We start from the raw sequence: 11,783 nt of genomic DNA, 5'->3' as shown, positions 1-11,783 counted from the left end.
CTGCTTAGAATAGAATCGGAGTCCTCAGAAATCTTTATCCCAGCCAGACAGCTCATCAGGAGGCTCCTCTGTGTCCGGAGGAAACATGTCAAAGTGACTGTGATCCATCGACCCCTTCAGCTGCAGAAACCAGGAGAGTCATCATGAAATCACTAAAGTTTGCATTATTTGACGGCTTGGTCAGTGAGTACACATCCACAACTACATAGGGTTTTCTTTAGGTTAAGGGAACCAAAAAGCACTAAGGGAAAGATTGACATTTTGTTTAAATATTGCTAAAGTTAACAAAAGTTAAGTTTACTAGTTAAAGGACATATTACAGTCCCTTTCTGGTACATTTATTTGGGGTTTCTACTAGAACATGTTTACATGCTTTAATGACAAAAAAAACAACAAGACTTCTCATGCGCTATTGATTATACGATACAACCATGTTGTGTGGACTTTGGGGTTCAAACCTGCTTGGGTCTGTACTAATTTTCTAGTGTGAGTGCGCCCTGAAGCAGGTACAGCAGCCATCGGCTAGGAGAAAACGTGTAAACACGTAAACATGTTCTAGTAGAAACACAAAAAAAACATGAACCTGAAAGTGAGCATAATATGTAAACCTTTGCCTCGAGAGTCCTGAAATGTGTCTGCTTATCAATCCACAACATCCTCACGACTTCTGGATGAGACACAGAACAACCTGATTATGAAATAATTGATATTATGACATGTTTAGTCTTAGGTTAAGGGGGCTTGGTTGAACCAACCTAACACACTTCTTAACCCCTGATATCTTTTAGGAAGTGCAGGTGAATTTCTCTGCTTTTGAAATCATTAGCATCAGCAACTAAAACCCAGTCAATATATCTCTCAAGTTTTCCATTAAAGTGGCAGTCCATAACATTTTCATCTATTGAATTGTCTTTTAAGTTCCTCTCTATCAAAGAGTGAGTTAAAACAATGGTGGTTGATCATGTGACCCACTAATGAAAGTGCTTGTACTTGCTGCTTTGTCCAGAAATAGGATCTCCGTGTCTGTGGCCACATTCCAGCTAAATTCTAAATTAGTTTTATCTTCGTCAGGCAGCAGCGGTTGGTTCGTTTACTTGTAACTTCCAACTGCTGAGTCAGGCTCCCTCTAGTCTAAAGTGTTTGACCCGGTACATTTCATTACTGCTGACTCACAATGGAGGATCAACAGGCAGAGAAAGAAGACCATTCAACTTCCAGTCCCCAAAAAAAGAAACAACAAACTAATGGAAGTGAAGAAGGAAAGTCATCAAGAAGCAAAGTGACCGCCAACGAGGGAAAACCACGGACCTCCTTTCAGTGTGGAGCATTTGAAGGCATCACGCAGATGAGAGACAGTCACACTGTTGGGTGAGGGAGATGAGTCCCAGAGGCTTGCCTGCAGTTCCATTATGGAGTTAGATTTGTGTCTTTATTACATGCGAGAAAATAAATGATCTGAGAGAAAAAAAAATGTTTGAGAGAAAAAATTATCACACTCATAGCAAAAAAGCATTTGATGAGAGAAAAAAAAATATTTGAGAGAAAAAGTTTTCATACCAATAGCAAAAGATAATAATATTTGAGACTAAAAAAAGTTTTCAGAGAAAGTATTTTCTCATAGAACATAAAAAAATATACATTTTTAAAATTATTTCTGAGAAAAAAAAAATCTCTCTCAAAATATTTTTTTTTAACTCTCCAATATAGATTTTTTGCTATCAGTGTGAACACATTTTCTCTCAAAACGTTTTTCTTCTCGCTCTCAAAACCTTTGCTCTCGAAGCAATTTCTTGCTCTTGTGTCAGGATTTTGCTCTCGTGTCAGGATTTTGCTCTCGCCGTGAAAATGATGTCAGGGGCGGAGCCACGTTCCTATTGGCCGGTCGGGTCTTGGGAGATCTACTCAACTTCCCCAAAATACATTGCGGCTCGTCTGACTTCTGAAAAGTTTTGGATAATGGCGGACGATTGCGGTGATTCTGGCGACAGCCCGACACAAACCGCGTACACATGTAAGTATACTGTAACACGAGTTGGAATTGTACGTTAACGTTACGAATCGAAGGTCCTGCCAGCCGGCTAGCCTACAGACGGTAATTTACCATAGAGGTTAGCGAGCGTAACCGAAGCGGCAAATGTGCCGTTTTTACCGACGTTAACTAAGAATATAGTGCTTATGTTAAACCGTGGTTATATATTTACTAACGGCGGTAAATAACGCGGTGCACCGTTCGTTAAAGGGACGGATGCAGACACCGAGCGCCTCATCCGGTGGAGGGAACGATGAGGAGACGTTCACCGGCAGGAGGAATGCTGCTCTGAGAGGCTTCACTTAAAAAATGAGGTGTTAAATGTTATAATTCTAACATGCAGGGCTTAGCTACTACTGTTGCATATTAAGCTACTCAATGATATAAGGTTGAACACCAGCGTATATAGATGGGAGATGTACTGCTCTCCTGAGATGTCTACCTGAAACGTTCTGTTGAACATGAATGAAGTTGTCTTTCTTATTAATAATCAGGCAAAGTCAGTGCTGGGTAATATCTACAATGTGTTAAAACATCAGAGTCCATTAATTTGGTCCCATGTGGAACAGTATTACTGTCCATATTCTAATATATGACTAGTGGTGAATAGTTGATCTAAACAATGATTACGATAAGTGTTTGTATGTATGTATATGTTGTTTATAGGAACTGACGGTGTTGGCACTGAGGGAGGAGAGGTCATCGCTGCACACTGGAAGTGTTTGTTGTCATGGATGAGGTGATGGAGCAAAGACCTGCTATTACTCCACTACACCCCTTCTCCTCAGCCATGATGCCAACCACTGCAGCAGGGTCTCTCCTCCAGAGCAGGAGGGAAATAGACCTGCAGGCTAAAACACGAGTCAACAATCATATATATATTCAGATATTTATTATTTAGATTTGTACACAACCTAATAATCGTAAAAACAGGAAACATTTGTCTGTAAGAACTACTGTGTGGTATTACTTAAAAACTGCACTACTGATAAACACAAATAAAACCTCAACAATAATCATGTTCCTGCAACACAGGGATCCGGACATTTGGAGCAGACACTGCAGCTACGAGCCTCTGAGGATGTTCCAGGACTGCTGGAGTGGCTCGTTGGCTTTGTCGCTGTCACCCCCATCACCACCGTGGAACTATGGACATGGAACCCATCTGTTCTGTTAGTAAGCAGTGGACGAGGTTCTCCGTGGAACACCTTGAAAGACAGAAATCCTTCCTTAAATCCCCTTCCCGAAGTAGAGGCCCATCGGGGGAACATGAGGATTGACCTGCAGTACGGCCGTCTGCACCAACCAGTAACAGAAAACATCAGATATTACATTTATTCTGAATGCTTTCCTATTCATTTGTTGATAAACTACTTATTTCTTCTTATCATACACGTATTGCAACCTGTATATATAACATGGATTATTTGTCTAATAAATTATTCACTAATATCCCACTTGCTTGTACTTGTTTATTTTTAATCACACCAAACTCATACATGATACTATTAAAACCACTTATATTAGCCTACATGTAGCCTACATTTGTTTATGCATGCATATGCACATCTATTGATAATCAAATAATAAAGGAACGTATTTAAACCAGATAAGACAGTCATATTACTTACTTCAGAGGGAAATCCAAATTCCATGTGCATGTGAATAATGTAGCTCCTCCGACGGGCCGATTGCCTCCGTCATCTCCGCGGTGAAGGTTGCTGGTGTTCCGTGGTCAGAGGTATAATACGATCTATGAACGGACGATTGATGATCGATAAAAGCTGCTTAATAGTCGCGATCGATGGCGAGTGAAGAAGCTACTCAGGTAAGAGGAAGAAAGAGGGAAAGCGTGGGAGCGCGCATATAAACTGTAGAAAACATTTGACAATTGTAATTTGACTTAAAAATATTTAGAAATATTTAATTAAGTGTAATAATAATCATGCTTTATATTTTGATAAGTAATTTCCATTAAACGGGAGCTAGAACCGCTAATGTAATCAATTCAGTTGCGTGAGAGAAGATGAGGATGAGATGTCAATAAAGTTAAAAAACAAAAAAAAATGTAGTATGATATGTATATACTTCCATGTGAACAGCAGCATACTCAAACGTTCATTTAGTAGGCAGTATGCAGTACATACACGTTGAGTATGTAGTAGGCAGTACGTTAGTATGGCATTTCGAACACAGCCCATGCCTGTGAATCGACAATGGCGTAATGATTCAGTTCGACTCCCAAGACGAGTCTCACCCGACCGGCCAATAGGAACGTGGCCCCGCCCCTGACATCATTTTCACGCAAGAGCAAAATCCTGACACGAGAGCAAGAAATTGCTTCGAGAGCAAGAAATTGCTTCGAGAGCAAGAAATTGCTTCAAGAGCAAAGGTTTTGAGAGCGAGAAGAAAAACGTTTTGAGAGAAAATGTGTTCACACTGATAGCAAAAAATCTATATTGGAGAGTTCAAAAAAAATATTTTGAGAGAGATTTTTTTTTTCTCAGAAATAATTTTAAAAATTTTGATTTTTTTATGTTCTATGAGAAAATACTTTCTCTCAAAACTTTTTTTAGTCTCAAATATTATTATCTTTTGCTATTGGTATGAAAACTTTTTCTCTCAAATATTTTTTTTTCTCTCATCAAATGCTTTTTTGCTATCAGTGTGATAATTTTTTCTCTCAAACATTTTTTTTTCTCTCAGATCATTTATTTTCTCGCATGTAATAAAGACACAAATCTAACTCCATATTCCATCTACTGCCAAAGAGGCCGCTAGAAGCAACGCATCTCAAATCTTACGGACTACCACTTTAAATGCTGTCACAAATAATGTCACAATCAGCAACAATGCATATCACATTCTTCTCTTGAAGTCTGTTTCTACAGATGTGTGGTGTGTTGTTGATTGTTGGGAACCAAAGGTTAAAGTTTCACCTCTCTCCTCAGTGGAGACAGCAACTTGTGACGTCGCAAACCCTCCCAGTTGAAGCCCTGGAACCACCTACAGAAAACACAACAAAATAACCCTTCAACCACAAGTCCTGTGTTTGTTGTGACAGCTGACTCATGTGAACAAGTCCAACACTGAGTCAGCAGGTCCATGTTATATCCGATACGTCTGCTGCATGTATATTAAATGCAGGATACTGATCCAACCCACGGCTAATATGTAGCACAATAAATCCATCAAACATACCAGACATGTCTCTCCAGCTACCTCATCCTAGCAAGCAACACTAGAAGATTCTGTTTCTTAAATCTACATTATCTACATTATCATTTACCTCACAGACATATTATGAGCCAAAGTTTCTGTACCATGTTTGAGTTGTATAAACCTAAATGTCAAAAAGACCTATTTGGAGACGTACTTGTGTTTCTTGATGTCAATGATGCCATTCTTTTTGTTCCCCAGCCTCTCCACTGGGTTCAGCCTAAGAAGAAAAATGCCCATCAGTTACAATTAAGGTGGAGAGTGGTAATGCAGAAAGCAGCAGACGGAAAGAAGCAAAACAAAAATACACTAGATGATAATAAATTGAGAAGTTGATGAGGGAAAGCTGCTGAAAGCAGGAAGACATCACCGTAAGTGTTGAAGTGGTGTTTGTGAAGAGAATGTTACCCTTTTACTTTCTGTCCACTTCACGTTACTGAGAAACGCTGTGTTGCAGGGCCGTGCAGAGACCTTTGGAGGGGCAGGTGCTCAAAGTTAAAAGGGGGCGCACACACACACACACACGCACACACAGTGACATTTCATACCTGTTAAAAAATTTTACTGTATAGGGTTAGGGTCATTTCATTTATTCCTAGTGCCAAATTATTAAAGTAAAAAATTATTAAATGATATAGAAATCATGTACTTAAATATTTTTGTGCTTTTATTCAGTTTGACTATCGACTTTGCGCAAGACAGCAAGGTTCTAAAAGTTATATAATTTTTATGCATATTATATTTAATTTGTTAAATGACAGGGTTGAGAAAATCAAAATTCGAATTCTTCGATTATTGTTGTATTTATACTGTTATATATGTGAATATGTATATTGCATAGTTTTAGTGAAATAACATAGTCTATGCCTCATTGCCTCTAAAAACATAGGAAAAAACAGCTTATTGTTATTTTGGGCCGCAGACACACACACACACACACACACACACTCTTGGGGGGGGGGAAAAATCACTTTGACAACACTTTGGGCATCAAGGGGGCAAAGGGGCAGGCACCCTCCGCACCCTCTGCCCCCCCCCCTCTGCACGTGCCTGCTGTGTTGAATGAATTACAGGAGATGCTTGGAAAGATTAAAAAAATATGCTGAGTTTAATTATTCTGCTCACTAAATCCTGGACCTGGACTCGATGTTCTGACTGCTGCAAAGTTCAAACCGTCCTCTTGTGGATCCATTCAGTCCTCTAGCAGAGCTACTCACACATCAACTCTGATTAAAATACTGTCAGACTTAAAGTTCTGCTGCTAATACAACAAGGTGCCGAAACATGTTTAATTATTATTATTTTTTGCCTTTTTTATTGAGCGAGGACAGCGTGGGGGTGAAAGGGGGGAGAGAGAGGGGGACGACATGCAGTAAGGGCCGCCGGGCAGATTCAAAACCAGGGCCTTAGCCTCAGTACATGGGGCACCAACTCGACCACTGAGCTATGAGTGCACCGCCGAGCCTTTTCTGAAGCAAGAGTACTGCGATCGGGGTATATTTTACTGTGTAACACTAACTGCAACATTGATTGATTGATTGAAATTCTTTATTGACACATGTACAAAGATAAGCATACATACTGTATGTACATTGTGTCAAAAGGACAACACAAAAAAGCCTGTAGGCTTATTTCCATTGTGGTCCCATTATGATCCATTATTCTAAATTATACTACCTGGTCTGCTCCAAGGCTATTGAATATGGGCTGGGACATGGTCTTAAGCTGTGGGGTAACACCATAGACTAAGAAGTGGATATAGTCATCCTGTTACCCATTGGTTTGTGGACTACAGGTTTAAAGCCTTGAGTTTTCATTTTTGCTTTTGCCATCAGTTCAGGCAGACAACTCGAGCTGCACCTTTATACTCATGTGACATGCCTCATTCTCCAATAATCTTCTCCCATTCACATCCTCCATATTTGGCGGTGTATTTAAAGGGATAGTTCGGAATTTTGGACATAAGACCTATTTTCCAACTCAGCCGGTGTGTTCGAGACGTCTGGAGACGTTTTCAAGACATTTCATTCAGTTCTTCTAGTTGCCGAGTTCGCTTGTGCTATGGCTAGCGCAAGTCAATGGTTCTAGTTAGCATGGCATTAAAAACAGTCTTGCCCACTCCACAGTGCACCCGAGGCAAATCAATTAAAACACTAGACTGTTGATGTACATATCTGTGTTGATAGAATAATATTTGAAACAAAACTAACCTTGCATCGCATGAATCATCCATTTTCTGAGGAGCTAGTTTCTCAACAGCAGCGGAATTTTACTTTGCTCCGTCGGACTCAAAACTCTAATGCGGCGTTCACACCGGACGCGATAGACGCGAATACAATCGCGTGAGACGCGTGTATCGCGCCGCTTGATCATTTTTGGACTATTCGCATCATTCGCGTCTTTCGCTTCATTCGCTTCATTCGCGTCATTCGCTTCATTCGCTTCATTCGCGTCATTCGCTTCATTCGCGTCATTCGCTTCATTCGCGCATGACGCTCATTTTTGAGGGAAGCCGGCGGGTCACGTCGGCGGACCCTCCTCCTCCGCCTCGGGGTACCCGATGCCAGAGTCCGTGAGCCTCCTCCGGGAGCCACGTCCCTTGCACCTCTCCCCAGAGTCGGGGCCACATTCGACCTCAGATCAGATGAGACAACCCGCTGAATTTAAGCATATTACTAAGCGGAGGAAAATAAACTATCTAGGATTCCCTCAGTAGCGGCGAGAGGGAAGAGCCCAGCGCCGAATCCCCGTCCGACGGGCGGGCGGACGTGGGAAATGTGGCGTACGGAAGACCGATTGCCCGGTGTCGCGCGGGGGCCTGAGTCCTTCTGATCGAGGCTCAGCCCTGACGGTGAGGCCGGTACGGCCCCCGTCGCGCCGGGGTCCGGTCTTCCCGAGTCGGGTTTGGTAATGCAGCCCGTCCATCTCAGCTCATCTGTCTGTCGGCTTGAACTCGTCGCTGATTGGATGTCGCGCCGCCTGAAAAGTTCGATATTTTCAACTTTATTCGCTTCATTCGCGTCAGACGCGCCATTCGCGCCATTCGCGCCGCGTCTCATCGCGCCAGACGCTCCATTCGCGCCGCCTCCGCCTGAATCGCGTGTCATCGCGCCATTTACATTGGTTTTCAATGTAGAGTCGCCGCTCAATTCGCGTCTATCGCGTTCGGTGTGAACGCCCCTTAAGACGTGCTGCTCGGAATTCAGCCGGTAAATAAACACCTGAACACCGCCGATTTGTCGGCCCTTAAGCCCCCAAGGCTCTACTCCGTCCGTAGACCCGTAAACCCTCAGACGCGTTGCGTGGGATTCCCTCCTGGCACCACCAGTCTCCGTTTGTTCGGTCCCGGTTCTCAGGTCCAGCGGGGTCCATGTCGGTCTCCACAGATGCTCGTTCACGTTCTGCCCTTTGAGCATCTCCTCGCGCAATTCTTCCTCTGTATATTCAGGCTCGTACAGGTACGGTTGGGTTTGGGTGGAAAAAAACTCCTCATCAGAGTCTCAAAAGTTTCAGTTTATTCTCCAAAAGTGGCCATTTCTGTGAGATTGAAGAAACTAGCACTGCAGGCTACTCTGCGTCTGTAGCAATGACAGCAGGTAAACAAACTATTATAGAACCGGTAACTTATAAGTGCTAGGTGATATCAGTCCGCCGCTGCCATAGCCTACTAGGAAGTATGACACGCTGCTGCTGCTGAGACATAAATCCTTAAAAATGCAAGGTTGGTTTTATTTCGGACATTCTATCAACACAGATATGTACATCGATAGTCTGCCGTTACAATTGATTTGCCTCGGGTGCACTGTGGAGTCAGTGTTTTTAATGCCATGCTAACTAGAACGATTGACTTGTGCTAGCCATAGCACAAGCGAACTCGGCAACTAGAAGAACTGAATGAAATTTCTTGAAAACGTCTCCAGACGTCTCGAACACACCGGCTGAGTTGGAAAATAGGTCTTATGTCCAAAATTCCGAACTATCCCTTTAAGCTACAATATTTCCCATCTCCCCCCTTCGGCTTTCATTGCCGCTGCTGCATGTCAGTACTGCTGTCAACTTCGACCAAACCCCTCCACCTCCCCAGCATCCACCTGTAGGCCCCGGGTTTGGGGTGGGGGGGGGTTAAGATATTTACTCATCACTACCCATTGTCTCTATGTAAGTTTTAGCTAGGGTGTGATGAGGCCGGAGCCTAGATGCCAAACTCTAACTATGTGCTGCTGCTACAATAAACATGTTCAACGTGAGTTGTCTGACGAAACTGGATGTGGATCCATTCGGATTCTGGTGTGAAGTCATGAAAAAATTATCTGAGTATAAAAGTAATCTTAATAGCATCACCTGCTTTCTGGTCTGTTGGACTCTAAATGGACCATAATGTACTAAATTAACATCATGCTGGATTGAAGAAGACTTGAAACTAGAGATTGAGACCATAAACTCATGTTTACAATGTTTACTGAGATAATACATACAAGAGAGAAGTACTTCTTTTTACAACGAGAGAAGTCACCCCCTGTTTGCCAGCAGAGAGAATGCAAGTTTAACGCATTTCAGCATTGGCTTCACTTTTCAGAACCATAGGTTGCTGCCTGGGTCTTACACGTGTGCAGTGTAAATGGAGGTGCAATGTTGGAGGGTTAGAGCAGATGGCCCTAGAAAGATACCCCCTGGTCTGCTCTACTCTTGTACTCTACAAATTATACATCCACTCCCTGAATATCAACAACCACCCACACTTGGACTCATGTGACCCGGACAACTCACATGGTGGCAGGATGGGTCAAGTCCAGTTGCCTACAATAAAGCTTTCAAAGATGACCATGACCTGAATGCATGATTGAGTTGATGGGGCTTTTTGATTCACCGTACTTGCAGAGTCTCCTGATGATTTCGTCTGGACGCTTCCCTATTCTCTTAGGGAAGTCCACCTTCTCAATGCCATGTAGGACCATGGTGTAAATCTTGATGGGGTCTGAGCCAGCAAAGGGTGGGCTGAAAGAAAAACAGGGTTTTAGGTTTAGGATTTAATTAATCATCATTAGGCCTCAGGTGCAAACATTTCTCAATTATACTATGCATATCGACGAAACAATTTGAGTCTATTTTTTTTTAACATTTATAAGCACCACCACACAGTTTCCACCTCATTCCTACTCATCTGTTACATGGCTGTGAAAAGGAATATCCACCTAATATTCCCGGTTACATGCAGCCATGTATATATGTTCTCATCAGCATCATCTGGTCCATTTGAGGAACTCCCTGCTATCATCACCGAGGCTTGTGGATCCCATTTCAACACCATTCTCTGCCGTGTTTGATGGTTCAGTTAGGGGGCTCCGTTTAGTCTACTCCAGCTTTACAAACTGTTGGCTAGTCTGTGTCCAATTGTACAACAGTAATAATAAAAGTGGAATAGGAGTTCACATGTAATAAAGTTGGAGTTTCTGCCACACTAACTTACTTCAGATCTTCCAGTTTGCTTTTTGAGTTTTGCATTTTTTTTTAATTCCTGTTTCTTGGCATTTACCTGTTATGTTGGTACTTTCTTGTACCATCAGTGGAATTGATTTGCTTTTGTGTCATTTTAGCCCTTTTATATTAATTTTTTTTTGTTTGGTCTTGGGGTTGGTTGTACTTTGCTAGTAAAAAAAAAGGTTGGGTTGCTTTTTGGGGTCAGTATGAGGTTTTCATTTTTGTTTTATTGATTTTTTTGTATATAGATGTAATTATTTTGTGTGATAATTCTGATAATAAATGATAAAAAAAAAAAACATACTTCCCAGTGAGAAGTTCAAATATGAGGATTCCCAAGGACCAGCAATCAGCTCCAAAGTCATGGCCTTTGTTCATAATGACTTCTGGGGCCACGTATTCTGGAGTCCCACAGAAGGTCCAGGTCTTCTTTCCAAGGCCAATTTTTTTAGCGAAGCCAAAGTCTGCCTTTGGATAAAAAGACATTTATCATTAAAAAATGAATTACACTCTTTAAAGGGTTAACACATCAGTAGACAGAGGCTTACCATTTTGACATAGCCCTTAGCGTCCAGTAGAAGGTTCTCAGGTTTCAGGTCTCTGTAGATGATGCCCAGAGTGTGGAGGTAATCAAAGGCCTCTAAGACACAACCAGTACAAAACCTGGCTGTGGGCTCATCAAAATAACTCCTGGTGGGTTAGGAGAAGATCAACACTTTCAATGAATCCTATGAAGATACAGAGTCAACTAATTGTGTTTTAGGAACATTTCCAGGGACGTTGCAGTTCTTGTTCAAAGTCTTCCAAACCAATGAAGAAAAAAAAAGTACAGTCGAAGCACGTGGCAATAACATGGAGAAACTAAACTTGCAAACCAGCTGAAAGCCAATGTATTATTTTAGCTGTATTGTTGATTGATTCAGGTTAAAATCTTGACATTTTGATGCAAAGTATGTATTGTGTTATAAATAATGACTCCACTCTATTGGATGAAACCTACTATTATTAGGGGTGTAACGGTACACTGAAGTCACGGTTCGGTACGTACCTCGGTTCA

General features: G+C 41.9%; 1 protein-coding gene across 1 annotated transcript in view; it reads right to left on the bottom strand.

Moving 5' to 3' along the window:
• Nucleotides 1-11,783, bottom strand: part of prkg2l (protein kinase cGMP-dependent 2, like) — a 54,795-nt gene continuing 43,012 nt past the window's right edge. The window contains exons 15-20 of the mRNA XM_084021631.1: nt 11,275-11,416; nt 11,031-11,194; nt 10,121-10,243; nt 5,406-5,468; nt 4,969-5,035; nt 1-120 (exon numbers count right to left, since the gene is read on the bottom strand). Of these exons, the coding sequence (XP_083877757.1) occupies nt 25-120; nt 4,969-5,035; nt 5,406-5,468; nt 10,121-10,243; nt 11,031-11,194; nt 11,275-11,416 (655 nt within the window). The 3' untranslated portion in view covers nt 1-24. The remainder of the gene's footprint in view (nt 121-4,968; nt 5,036-5,405; nt 5,469-10,120; nt 10,244-11,030; nt 11,195-11,274; nt 11,417-11,783) is intronic.

Source organism: Eutrigla gurnardus (assembly GCF_963514095.1).
Source record: "Eutrigla gurnardus genome assembly, chromosome: 11".
Classification (NCBI taxonomy): Eukaryota; Metazoa; Chordata; class Actinopteri; order Perciformes; family Triglidae; genus Eutrigla; species Eutrigla gurnardus.
Note: the sequence above shows the minus strand (reverse complement) of the source record. Positions and strands in the feature narration are given on the sequence as shown.